The sequence below is a fragment of the Schistocerca cancellata genome, chromosome 5 (genome assembly GCF_023864275.1).
Source record: "Schistocerca cancellata isolate TAMUIC-IGC-003103 chromosome 5, iqSchCanc2.1, whole genome shotgun sequence".
Classification (NCBI taxonomy): Eukaryota; Metazoa; Arthropoda; class Insecta; order Orthoptera; family Acrididae; genus Schistocerca; species Schistocerca cancellata.
Window position 1 is genome coordinate 229673688 of NC_064630.1, and position 14612 is coordinate 229688299.

The 14612-nt window shown below is 41.7% G+C and overlaps 1 protein-coding gene across 3 annotated transcripts in view; it reads right to left on the bottom strand.

Moving 5' to 3' along the window:
* Positions 1–444: 444 nt before the first annotated feature.
* LOC126187663 (uncharacterized) overlaps positions 445–14612 on the bottom strand; it is a 112763-nt gene continuing 98595 nt past the window's right edge. For all 3 annotated transcript variants that reach the window (XM_049928883.1, XM_049928884.1, XM_049928882.1), the window contains exon 5: positions 445–696. In XM_049928883.1, the coding sequence (XP_049784840.1) occupies positions 528–696 (169 nt within the window). In that variant the 3' untranslated portion in view covers positions 445–527. The remainder of the gene's footprint in view (positions 697–14612) is intronic.

Here is a 14612-nt window from a genome sequence, read left to right on the forward strand (position 1 = left end):
TACGTACGGGATAAGCACACCCGATGACTTTTCGTCGCATAATGATGAGAGACATATCAAATGAAACAGAATGAAGAGTAGATTGCAGTGATGTGTTTTTTATTTAAATCTGTTCCTATTTGCATGAGTTATTGCACTTTGAAAATTCTGAAGTTAAAGTTCCTACATTGGCCTTATGGACGAAAACTTTAACTTTCGTCGCTTAATCTAACTGCCTTACAGCGTATGGGCTTGTCGCGTAGCCCACTTGAGGTTAGGTTGGGATATTTTTTTTTGGAATGCAATAACATCACGGTCCACGAAGCTCTCCAGGCCAGATACATTTGGGACTCCAGATCCACCTCGTACTACAGCAACAGTTAACCATCCGTTGCCATGTGTGAAGGAATCGTTGATGTCAATGCTGAAGTTGAGACGGCATCCACAGAAGACTGCTGGTCTCAGTGAAGCAAAACTCTTTATGATACAGGCCTCCCTACTTAGCAAATAAAACAGATTTAAATAGTGTTAATGAAGTCTTCCACAATTTAAATTTCTGTGCTATATGTTACAAGGTTCAGAGGTTTTCTTGTAAACTCAAGTATTTCAAGAACTTCTTTCTTCTCTCGCGACTCTGGTGATAAATATATAAGGGCCTGTATAATAGTTTTCATCATGTTAATTTCACTTGCGATGTTTTTTAAATTCTCGCTCTTCCTGAAAATGAAACGATATTATTAGTCTTCCAAAAACAAACAATATATAAATGTTGCACATTTTTCCAGCAGTTTTTGAATAATGATTTTTTGAAAGGGGATAACTTTCTGGGGTGAATACTGAAATTGTAAGTTCTTTATACAAAAGATTTACTTATTTTCGTTTGGTTTGGGTTTACTGAAGAATATGCTACCAACTTTATACAAATAAGTACACAACCGCACAAAAATCAGGAGTTCACACACTAATTAAAATTATATTACAATATACACAAATGTATATACAGAATTTTGCTCTATTCCATCTGCAATCATAACAGAATACAAAAACAAGAACCCAACACAGTTTGGGGAACAAACATACATCGCAAGATAGTATGATGTCTTCATATAACAGTAGCACTGTTGCCCTTGTTGGAACAGCACCTTTACTTTCAAAAAATTTTGGGACAAAGGGAGGTTTAGCTGGGCTCTGAAATATCTACAGAAAAGAAGATAGCTATTTACATCTGCCCCTTATTTCTTCTGTCATTCACTGAGAGAGCTATCGCTGGTAGACCCTGCCTGTCTGATATTAAGTGGGAAGGTGTTTCACCACACAGAAACAGAATGGTTGTTTACTTCAATCTATGAAAAAACAAGCTAATTAAACTTTATTTAGAAGTTATGAATCCAAAATAGATATCAATATAATAATTTGATGACACGGACAATGTCATTAATCAAACTGTTTGAAGTTAAGGAGATTTCCACTGATTTTTCTGAATAAATGAAACTTACACATATTGTGTATGGTGATAGCATGTCTGTAATCACTCTTCAAATGGTATGCAATAACTTCATTATCTCAAAACTTCCTGGTAGATTAAAACTGTGTGCCGGATCGAGACTCGAACTTCAGAACTTTGCCTTTCGCAGGCAAGTGCTCTACCACATGAGCTACCAAAGCACGACTCACGATCCATCCTCACAGTTTTACTTCTGCCAGTACCTCGTCTCTTACCTTCCAAACTTCACAGAAGCTCTTCTGCAAACCTAGCACTCCTGGAAGAAAGGATATTGCAGAGACATGGCTTAGCCACAGGCTGGGGGATGTTTCCAGAATGGAAGCATGTTACCTGACATTGGGGCCAGAACAATTACGAGAGTGGAAAATGTGTTATAAGAATACCTCCTACCTGCATAGTTCAGAGAAGCTGGTGTTGGAGTAAAGGATCCAGATGGTGTGGGCTGTGAAGCAGCCATTGAAATTCTGCTTGTTGTACTCCGCTGCATGCTGTGCCACCATTTGGTCAACTTTGTTCTTGACAACAGTTTGGCAGTGGCCATTCATCCTGGTGGACAGCTGATTGGTAGTCATACCATCATGAAAGGCTTTGCAGTGTTTGCATCACAGTTGATGTATGACACGGCTGCTTTCACAGGTGGCCCAACCTCTAAGCGGTATGATAAACCTGTGACAGGACTTAAGTAGAAGGTGGACTGTGTGGGTGGATTGGGCAGGTGTTTTACCTTGGTCTGCCATCGGGATCATATCCCTGTGGCAAGAGGCTGGGAGTGGCATAGGAATGGACTAGGATACTGTGGGGATTGGGTGTATGATGGACCACCACTTTAGGAGGTGCAGGAAGGATTTTGGGTAGGACGTCCATTTCAGTAAAGGATGAGGGACAACTAAGGCCCTGGCAAAGGAAATGATTCAGTAATTCCAGTCCAGGGTAATATTTGGTGACATAGAGGCTCTCCTTTGTTGGGGGTGGCTGGAAGAATAGGCATGTGTGAGGATATGGCATGGGAAATCTGTTTGGAACCATCAGAGAGGTGGAGGTCAACATTTAGGAATCGGGTAGAGGAGGACAAGGTGAAGCAGTTGGGAGGAAATCTGTTGAATGGCTCTGAGCACTATGGGACTCAACATCTTAGGTCATAAGTCCCCTAGAACTTAGAACTACTTAAACCTAACTAACCTAAGGACATCACACACACCCATGCCCGAGGCAGGATTCGAACCTGCGACCGTAGCAGTCCCGCGGTTCCGGACTGCAGCGCCAGAACCGCTAGACCACCGCAGCCGGCAATATGTTGAAATGTGAAGGACTGTGGATAAGCTGCCTTGACCGTGAGTCCAGATCATGACAATATCATCAATTAACCTGAACCAAACTATTGACTGGGAATTTTGGGAGGCAATGTTTGATGTGGCAGGAGAGATTTTGTGCAATTGGTTGGAGATGTTGGTCAACAAGAGTGGAAGGCCTATCAATTTCAGTAGGAATTGGAGGTTTTTTGGACTGCCAGGATGGGATCACCCTGGCACAGCTTGTGCGACTCATCACAACAGTGGTCGAGCTTTTGTCTGCAGGAAGGATGATTAGGACTGGATTAGTTTTCAGGTTGTGCATGGTCACCCCACCTTCTGCTGCCAAACGGTTAGTGCACTTACGAAGAGACCTGGGGAAGGATGGTGAAGCCAGGACGGGGGTAGGGAATTTCTGGAAGCTGACTAGGGGATGGTTATCTGGGAAAGGGAGGGGAGTCACAGTACAGTAGTGGTATGAACTCGGAGAGGCAAGGTTCAGTGTTGGGATTAGGTTGGTTTTGGTTGTAGTGATTGGTGGCAAAGAAGTGTTTCCACTGTAGGAATCGAGAGAAAGAGAGCAAGTCTTTGAGAAGTCCAACAGTGTTAAATTTGGGGGTAGAGCTGAAACTTAGGCCACTGGATGGGACTGTCAGTTCTGTGGAACTGGGGCATTTAGTGTAGAGGTTAGTGAAGATGTTTTGGGTTTCCTCGATTTCAGGATTTTGTGGGGCAATGGGAGGGAAGTTTGGAGGATGTGGTAACTTGGTCAGCTAGGCAGGGCCTGGGTGCTATGAGGGCTTGACAAGGGGGTTCAATGTGAGATGAATGAGTGCTGATGGATAGTGTTCCCGAAGGCAGAAGTAGGATGTTAAGAGGTTGGATAGTTTACGGAGGGGCTGTCTGGAATGCTCCTCCAAGTGATGGGAGTGAAAGGGTTCTGTTTCACAGATGATGTGTATGTGATGAGGATTTCACAATAACAATATCTTGCAGAGTTAACCAAGGTAGTTCAGGGATGTCTGTGCCATGGAAAGATGTTTTTGAAGTACCAGGTTCGTGAGGGATAGGGACTGGCAAAATGTGGAGAGGTGAAGTGCGCTGTGAATGGAGGGGTGGAATCATTGTAAGGGGAATTTTATGGTTAGGCTGTGCAGGGCATTCTATGGTATTTAAGGAACAGAAAGTGGGGCTGGGTTTCAGCCACAGAAAGGAATATGTTTCTGACCTGGTGAAAAAAAGTGGACAAGGGGTCCACTGGGGTAGGGGTTAGGTTAGGAAACTGGAAATAATGTGTTGTTGTTGACCAACACCTCCAAACAACTGCCCAAAACCTAGCCTCCCACATCAAAGATACTAACAACTTCTTTCACCGACTTTCTGTCATCCCCACACCTTTAGATCCCAGATCCCTTCTTGTCACTGTTGATGTCACCTCCCTACACAGCTTGTCACTATTGAACCTTACCTCTCCCAATGTCCTTCAGACTTCAAACCCACCACCTCATTTACTTTACCAACTACATCCTGACTCGAAACTACTTTTATTTGAAGGGAAGTTTACAAACAAATCTGTGACACGGCCATGGGCACCCACATTGCACCCTCCCGCACCAACCTATTACTGGGCCGTTTGGAGGAAACCTTCCTAGCCTCCCGAAACTCGTAACCCTTCGTCTGGTTCATGTTCACTGGTGATATCATGATCTGACCCACGGCCTATGTGCCCCATCTACATTCCCTCACAAAATCAACTCCTTTTCTCCCATCCGCTTGGTCTGGTCCTCCTCTACTCAATGTGCCATTTTCCTGGATGTTTACCTCGAACTCACTGATGGGTCTGTCCACACCTTTGACCATTTTGAACCTGCTAACCACGAACAGCTGCCATCCTGTCAACACCAAAAAATCCCTTCCACACAGGCTACCAACCTGTGGATGATGTACCTGCGATGATAACTCCCTTGCCCAGCATGCAGAAAGCCTCACAAAGGTTTTCATAGAAAGGCAGAGCCCCAGATGAAGTCCACAAACAAATTGCCCTTCCTATATCTTCCAACACCCCCAATCCCCCAACCACCCCAATGAATGGCTTCAAAGGAGCACCCCCTTCGTCACCAAATATCACCCTGGATGGGAATAACTGACCCATATCCTTTATCAGGGCTTTGATTAGCCCTCATCCTGCCCTGAAATGGAGACATCCTACTAAAGATCGTTCCCACCCCTCCTAAAGTGGTGTTCTCTCATCCTCCCAAACTACACATCATCTTATTCCATCCTTATGCCACTGCCACACCCAGCCCCTTGTCACAGGGATCATATCCCTGTGATGGACCAAGATGCAAGGCTTGCCCAATCCACCAACCCAGCACCACCTTCTCCAATCCCGTCAAAGGCTAGGCTTATCCTAACCCATCAGAGGCTGTGCCACCTGTGAAAAAAAGCAGCCATGTCATACACCAACTCTGCTGCAAATACTGCACAGCCTTTTGTGATGGTATGACAACCAACCAGCTGTCCACTGGGATGAATTGCTACTGCCAAACTGTTGTCAAGAACAAAGTTGACCACCCAGTAGCACAACATGCAGCTCAGCATAACATGCTCAGTTTCAATGGTCGTTTCACAACCCGAGCCATCTGGATACTTCCCTCCACAACCAGCTTCTCTGAACTACAAAGGTGGGAGTTATCCTTACAACACATTGTCCACTCCCGTAATAATCCTGGCCTCAAACCTTGGGTCTCCACACCCTTCACCCATTGTCTCTCCTTCCACCATCCTGTGACATTTCAGACACCAAACACATTGTCAGGCACATTCACCTGCAAATATTTTCATGTATGCTTTATTATGATCTACATTCATTTGAATCCATTTACTGTAGTTGAGCCTTGTACTTTTCTCTATAATTTACCACATCCCAAAACCAAATAACCAAACTGATATTTCCTTGATGCCTCAGGGTATGTCCTATTAACTGATACCTGGTTTTAGTAACTTATGCCATAAATTTCTCATCTCCCAATATGATTTAGGATCTCCTCTTATTTTTCTGATCTACTCAGCTAATCTTCAATCTTCTGTAAAACCACATTTTAATGGCTATTTTCTTCTTGACTGTACTGATTACTGACCAGATGTCATTTTAATTAAGTGCTACAGTCCAAACAAATATCTCCAGTAAATAACTATTAACACATATTAATACCTCTGCTATCAGCTATATCACTGCACAAATAGCAAAACTCATCTATTACTTTCAGTACCTCACTTCTTAATCTAATTCCCTCAGCATCATCTGATTTAATTCTATAACATTCCATTCCCTCCCACTCTCTTTTTTTTTTTTTTTTTTACTTCACTTTATGTTCATTTTATGAACCATTTTCAAAATCTTACCAATTCCATCCAATGTCTCTTCCAAGCCATTTGAAGTTTCCTGATGATATTGCAATTTTTTCACGTATAGCAAAGTTTTGATTTCTTGTCCTTGAATTTTAATTTTGTTCCCACTTTTCTCCTTGGTTTTCTTGATAGGTCTATCAGTGTGCAGGTAAGTTACAATTCTCTCTCTCGTACTCTTCTCTGTTACTACCTCCCCCTCCATGTCTCCTGATCCACAGAATTATAATCTGGTTTCCGCCAAAGTTGTAGGTAAGTTTTTGCTCCTTGTATTTTATCCCTCCTACCTTCTTGTCCACACTGTGAAACACTTTCTCTGTATCTACAAATGCTATGAACATATGCTTGCCTTTCTTCTGTCTATCTTTTAGTATAAGTTGTAAGAATACACGAGGTAATACTGACAATACATTTCTCTGGAACCCCACGTGATATTTCCCAAGGTTTATTCCTAGCACTTTTTCCGTTGTTCTGTAACGGATTTGTGTTGGTATTTTCCAACCAAGAAATATTAACCTGATAAGTTAGTAATATTCACACCTGGCAGCAGTTGCCTTAATTGCAACTGAAACTACTAGATTCTTTTAGAAGTCTCAGGGGATTTTGCCGATTTCGTACTTCGCATACCAGGTGAAATATCCCATTACCATTTTGGTATGGTTTTTGGAACTGCGTTGTTTCTTCTTCTGATATTTTGGTTGATAACTATACCACCAGCCCCAGGCTATGCCAGTGATGGATTTAAAACCACATGACACAATAATATACTCCTGATCAGAGATAAAACTTCGTGTGTCTATGAATGAAGTGTAGCTTGTGTCAAGTCATCAAATCTACAGCACTTACAAAGTATGTGATTAGTTCTTAAAATGGATGGAATGTGTTGGAATTTTTTTACATGGCATATTCTACCACTAACACATATTAATACTTCTGCTATCAGCTATATTGCTGCAGTAACTCAGAGGGAATGTAGTCTACTGTAGGTGTCTTGTTTCAACTAAGCTTTTTCACTGATCAGTGAATTTTATCTCACAATATCGTATCTCCCATCTCATCATCTACTTCCTCTTCCCTTTCCATAATATCTCCACATTTGTTTTCATTTATAAACATTCGATATATTCCTTCCACCTTTCAACTTCCACCTTTTTACTGAGTGCTGGCTTGCTAACCAAGCTTTTCATTTCTTCAAAAGTTCTGTTAATTTTTCTATAGGTAGCATCTATATTTCCCATAGTCATGCATACTTCTTCAGCTTTACATTTCTCCTCCAGCTATCCCTGCTTTGCTGTTTTGAGCATTCTACCAATCTCATTTGCCAGATGTCTATATTATGTTTTGCCTGTTTCATTCACTGCATTTTGATCCTCTGTGGCCTTAAATATTTCGTCTCTCGAAGGTACCCACTTGTCTTCTATTGTTTTTATTTTCACTGTTGCAGCCAACCATTGCCTAGTAATCGCTTTGAATCTCTTGGGATCTGATGCCTACTTTCTCCAATTTCTTCAGATTTAATCAGCATGTTATAACTAATAAAATATGGTCACAGTCTACAAATGTCGATAGAATTACACTGATTAGCACAAAAAACACAACCCTTCAATTCAGTAGTGGATTCAGGGGGAGGGGGGCTAAGAGGCTCAAGTTCGCACCCCCCCTCCCGCCCCCAACAAAGCATCTGGGTCCACCCATAACAAATCTCAAATTAAACTTGATATTATCCTACTGTACTAGTACTATACTAACTATAGTACAATTTTCATCACTTGCTACATAATCCACTTAAAGTAGGTGTAGTATGATTTCAAATTTTTCTCTAAGAAGGTGCTTATGTGACTATTTTTTGAATTGCACGCCACCCATTCGGAACGTACCTACACACACACACACACACACACACACACACACACACACACACACACACACACACACACACACCACCTGCCCAATAGAAGTGTGCAGTTTGTGAGTGTGCGCGCGGTGCTACTGTACACACAGGGCATTGTTGGATGGTTTGTCGAATCAGACAATAGAATATGCTGTTCAAGTGGTTTTTAATTGTAAGCAAAGTGTGCTTTTGTTTGTATTTGTCAGATTTTCAAAAAAATTACATCGAAATGTAGACAAGATCTTTGTTTGTTTTTTTACTGAAAAGGAAGAAAGAAAGGATAGAGAGAAAATGAACCAGTATTACCTGGAAACAATGCCGGTGACTTGTTGTCGACCCGACGTTCAGCAGGTACATCTTTCTGATTATTTTGTATGTACTTAATGAAATTCATACAAACACAATTAGTGGAGTTTGTGACTTTTTATTAGGATGAGTTCGTTAATCTTTCGGCTGGTGTGGTGTGGATGGCTGTTGACTGGACTCTGGATCAGTATTGTGAAGTTACTGATTTTTCTCACTAAATTTGGTGATTTTGAGTACCTGTCTCGAGTACAGATTTTGCATCTACTGGCTGGTGTGAATTATGGTGGACTTTAAAAAAATTTGGTTGGTTTATGGTAAAATAATTTTTTAAAATCTCTTGATCCATTCTACGTACAGCAAACAGTACTATTGTGTCTAGTAGCTCTTGAATTTATATCACCTGAACATTTATAACACACGGTATTATGTCTTCGTTTCCGTGTTGTTTTGTGACCGTATTGTTATGCACCCGTTTTCGTTTTGTTATGCGCTCTAGTATTAATAAATCTGCAATTGCATGCACAGTGCATATCTGTAGTGCCAATGGTAATGTGGTGTTTCTTATATCAGTTGCTGTTGTTTTAGTGCTAAACATGTGTAAAGTAAAGGGACAGTATACACAGAAATCTCATGCAAAGTTGCTACACAATAGGAAATTTGCAAGCTGGCTAGAAAGAATTCAAAGTGATGACATAAGAGCATAATGTAAATTTTGCCATAATATTTTGTTAGTGTGTTCTGCACAATAATAAGCCACATTATTAAAAAACAGCGCAGCGGCAGCACCATTGTATTCAGAAGTGAATCAAGATTGTCCAATCATGTCATCACTTAACTGATTTGTGCAAGAGTAAATTCACAGACAGTAATATCACCAGAAAATATGTAGAACAAAATGTAGTGCAGCTATAAAACATGTAATAAGATGGTACATCTTATATACAACGTTAACTCCACCTTCTGTCATGTTGTACTCAATTATGATTTCAGGTTTGTGTGTTTCTTCATCCACTGACGACATGTCATGCACATCAGACAAAAGTATGATAGCATAGTTTTTACAAGCAATATATGAAACTAAGGTCTTATCCTACTGAAATCCAAACATTGCACTTCCAATTTCTTTTGTTTTGTTTGGGAGAAATTCTGGAAGAGTTTTACATCTGTTCTTCGCTATTGTACCAATGCAAGTGATAGTCTCCAGCAGCAAATATTCAGAAAGGATGCAGCCTGTGTACCAATTGTCATGTGTAAGGTGGTTGTTAGAATTTTCTATAGGCACCATATATCTTTTCACTATGTCCTCGGGAGCATTAGATACCCGATATTGTTCTTTGGTGGTATGCCGATAAACCTCCAGATTAGTGCAATAAAATGTTTTTGCATCACACAGAGTGATCATTTTTGTCCCATATTTAGCTGGTTTGCTGGGTATTTGCTGAATCCATTTACAGCTGTCCCCATAGGGGTGAAGCATTTCAGCTATCGTGGTGAATTCACCAAGCTGTAAACACATTGACAGTTAGCAGCAAAGGATTCAATACTGTACAAATTGCAGCCAGCTTACCAGTTTTTATGAGGTTACCTTCTTTTTTTGCAGGTTTTATCTGGCAAATCCAGATCATCATCACTTTTTCTCCTGACATTCCTCATTTCTATATCAACAAACAGCATACAGCTTAGAAAAAACAGTTACCTACTGTAACTCATTGCAGTCCTAAGTAGTTTCATTCCTGTTCCGTCTGCTACCCAGAATTCACATACATTAGCATGACAACATTGACATTTTCTTCTTCTTCTTGGGGAAAAATCCTGAACACAGTCATCATTTTGTCACTTCATTACCTCTTTTGCATGAGAATGGATGTGTGTCTCGCTGTTTATTTATTTAGGTATTTGTGTAGTTTACGATTTCATCAATAAAATCAAGGTCAATTATTTTAAAAAAGTACTAACTTCATCAGTTATAACCATCACCTTTCTCTTTGGATTGATAGAATTTGCACACTTGCTTTCACATAAATATGAAACTTTGTGTTTTCAATAAAGAGCTCTCTTACATCTGCTGTATCTTCGGGATGATCACCATACTCACATTCAAGTTCAGATTCACTGCCATGGTATTACTCAGTGTTTTCATCACTCAAATTTACTTTACTTCCTCCAAGTCTGAAGAGTATGGATCAACTTTATCACCACCTTCTTCGAGCATTTTGCAAATTTATTCGTCTGATACACCATTTGAATTGGAACAACATGTCAAAGAAATGAAATGGATAAATACATTCAGATGTCCGTGTAACCAAAATAACGTTTAATTTGCATAAAAAAACAACAAATAAGTACAGTCAACTTTTTAGTACACTTTCCTCTGGACACTGACTGCTGGAACAAAGCTCGCAACCGTCACACCAGCAGACGCGCATTGTACTTTTTACAACATTCGACACATTGTTGCTTACAATTCAGAAAATAAACTGAGAAAGCTAACAAAAACGAACTGATGCCATTGTAACAGTGTCAAGAAAACATCAACAATGGAATACAAGGCAGCTATGGCGCAATATACTCAAGGTTATGGCATTGATTAGGCATAAAAACTGCTGCTGCTGTTGTTTTTACAACAGGGTTAAATCAACTATCAATTTTTCCTTTCATTGATTTCATTACTGGCCATTTTCCTTGTTACATTACATATTATCTTTTACCAAATGAATAGTCGGTTTTGTTTATTCTCATTATTCCTTTCAGAAGCTCACACACCAATGCTTCAGTTTGACCTCCTTCACCCTTATAATATTTTGCAGCTACTCTTCATCTTCATCTACGGCTGCAGTAGCAGTGCTGAATGCTTAAGTTCGTTACTGCAGAATGAAAAACTGTGTTCACTCTTTTAATGATAGTGGGTAGCAGTGGGACCCAGCAACTGCAGCACGAGTAATAGTCACTAGGCAACAACTGTGGCTATTGATAACTGCAAAATGTAGACAAATACAATGAAGGAATGGATGCAAGGTAGTTCTCAGCACCCACTGCTGCTGTGAATATCGTCTTCCCTATACAAAATGGTTCTAGGCATTCTTCTTTAGGCTATTATTTCCAGAACATTACTTTCTTGATTTCTTGTGTATTTTTAGTTAACTTCCTTTCCCTTTTGTCTTCTGTTCAGTGGCCATGCAAACATCTTAAGACTGGACCAAAATAGTGGCCACCCAGGATGTGGATGGACAATGTGCCATGTAGAGAAACTTGGAATAGGCTCCACTACAAGCCAATACTGATGTAGGAAGGGCCCATCAAAATCAACATGCAGATGCTCCCATGGGTGTTGCAGCATCGGCCAGGGGGAAAATACGCACTTCCGGTGCTGCCTGTTGTTGAACACTGAGTGCAAGTGGTTATAAGTTGCCTAATGCCCCCATCTATACCTGGCCAATACACTCGCCGGCACGACAAAGCTTTGGAATGAGAGGTATGCTAATGAACAATGTGGAGAAGTCTCAGTAACTTACAGCACAAGGAAGCAGGAATGACAACCTGGAAACAGTGTCCTCCGTAGCTAACAAAAGAACCCAGTCAAACACACAAAGGCAGTGCTGAAGTAAAAAGCAATTATGCAAGGGACCTGATGCATGGCCTGGGAGCTTTTCCAGCCAACAGTACTGCATGAAAGAGGACCTGATGAAGTACAGAATCCTCAATGACAGCCGACGCTATCGTGGCACGAGTGATGGGAAAACCATTGACTGCATTCTGGTTGGTTGGTTTATGGGGGTTAAAGGGACCAGACTGCGACGGTCATTGGTCCCTGACCACATTCTGGTTCTCAGTATTTGAACAGAAACAAAGCAACTCATTCTGATTGAATGCCAGGCCCGGCCTGACTGGAAGGCGAGATTAGGCATCAGCATTTGCGTGTTGCACCATAGGCCGATAATGGATCTGACAATGATAACAGAAGAGGAAGAGAGCCTACTGCTGTAAATGATATGCTGCTGCCTTCTCTGGCATGGAAGTTGAAGGGTTACGAAGAGCAACCAACAGTTTGTGATTAAATGCAACCTGGTACCACACAAGAAGACTTGAAATTTCTTGAGAGCGAACATAATCGCTAAAGCGTATGTTCAATATGGGAATACTGCTGCTGAGTGGGAATTAAGGTCTTAGAGGCTTAAACAATGGGTTGTTCATACCCACCTGTCTGCTTATTTGTGTGCCAACACTGCGCAAAGACCGTGCTGAGATGCATCTGTAGCCAACACAAGAAGCTGACCAGGCTGGCCAGACATGGGGCAGACTGAAGCTCAGATGTAAGCAAGGTGAACACTCAGTCAGCTTGGGACCAGAAAAAAGGCACATTTTTACACAAAAGCATATGCAGGGGCCGAGTAACAGTGAATGCGTCCGGTAAAAACATAAGTTATATCCAGCTTTACCTCATAACACTTGCAGTTCCTAACAGAGGCTGGCTGCAGCAAAGCCGCAATCGCAGCAACATGCTGACAATGGCTTGACTCCTGTGTGAGTAATCTCAAGACCCAGGTTCTCAACTCATGGCTGAAAAATTGAGATTTGGCAAGATCGCGCTTGAGACCCGCAGACTGCAAAACAAAAAACAACGAGCAGAGATTTCTAAGGTGGTCTTCGGTGGAAGAACCCAAAACAACGATATCATTGAGGTAATAGATGCAGTTGGGCACAATGACTGTCAGCCATTCAAAAAACTGTTGGAAAATTGCAGACATGCTAGTGACACCAAAAGGCAAGTGTTGATATTGGTATAGGCCGAAAGTTGTACTGACAAAGAGAAGGCGTCTAATGCCCTCATCCAATGAGACGCTGCAGGTACATTTCTGGCAAATCAGTCTTGGAAAAGTAGAGGCCGCCTGATAATTTTGTGAGCAACTCATCAGAGCGGGCCAAAGTGTAAGTACCTACCACAGACTGTGCATTAATCGCAACGATGAAGTCGGTGCAGGGGCGAAGCTTATCTGTTGGCTACTTAAGGATGACCAGTAGTGTCGCCCATTCACTGGAAGAAATACGCTGAATGACACCGAGGACATAAGGCTGTCTAATTCGACCTTGACAGAGCCTCACAATGTGACAAGACACCTGCCGCGCCTAAAAAACCACCAGAGACGAAAACTCCGAGCAGAGGCACTCCAGTTCCTGATATGGAACTTCATCTGACATCAGATTTACCTCATCGGCAAATGGAGAAACCGAAAGCATCAAACACATCTAATTCTGACAGGTTTGTGGTATGGGAATGATCCACGACAAGGAAGGAGAGAGGGTGAACAACAGATTTGTAAGACAGAAGCGGAGAGACCTGTGTAGTGTAGCTAACCAACTTCCGTGAACCCCCCCCCCCCCCCAAAGTCTATATATGTTTGTGTGTTTACTAAAGTTACTGCTGCTCCTATGTCCACTTGCATTTTTAGCAGTTTATTAAACACACGCAAGTCAATAAACAATTAGTTCAGTGATTGCAGAGAAACAGTTTCTGCCTATCAGTACTACTATGCTCACCATGTTTGAAGAGGAGTTACACATCGATGCAATGTGGCCTTTCTTTTGACATATGTTGCAAATAGCCCAATGCCTAGGGCAAGCGAATGCTTGCGTTGAGTGAAGCGGTATGGGCAATATGGAAGGGGGTATGCAGCTGCTGCTGTGACACAGCCTGTTGCTGCTGTAGCCATAACCGATGCTGCCCCCACGCAACACTGAGTTGGAGGTCTTACTGCTGCAGTGGCTTCCCCAGCATCCTGGACACACTTGCAGTGTGCATAACGAGTCGACTGAGCAACTTCCAATTACTTACCCCACACAACAATCTGATGACCTGCGGCGTGATGCTTTGAAGGACTGTGCTTTATTCAGCACTTCCATAAGCATCAGATTCTCACAGTGATCAGGGTAGGTTTCATAATGGGTACTGGTGACAAATTTACAATGGCAGCTCAAACCCTGTAATTCTGCAGCCCAGGCTTTGTAAGATGGGTTTGGGTGTTTCTGACAACAGTAAAATTCTACACGCATTGCAACAACGTTCGTTCTGTAACAGTAATAAGTCGAGAGAAGCTTGCACATTCCATCAAATGATAAGCTGGCTAGTTCTTGCAAATGCGCAAGTTGGCACAACAATTGATGAATGTGCAGCGAAAGCCAGAAAAGAAAGAAAGCCCTACATATGTTTGCATGGCCCTTGTGAAAAACTCTGAGATGA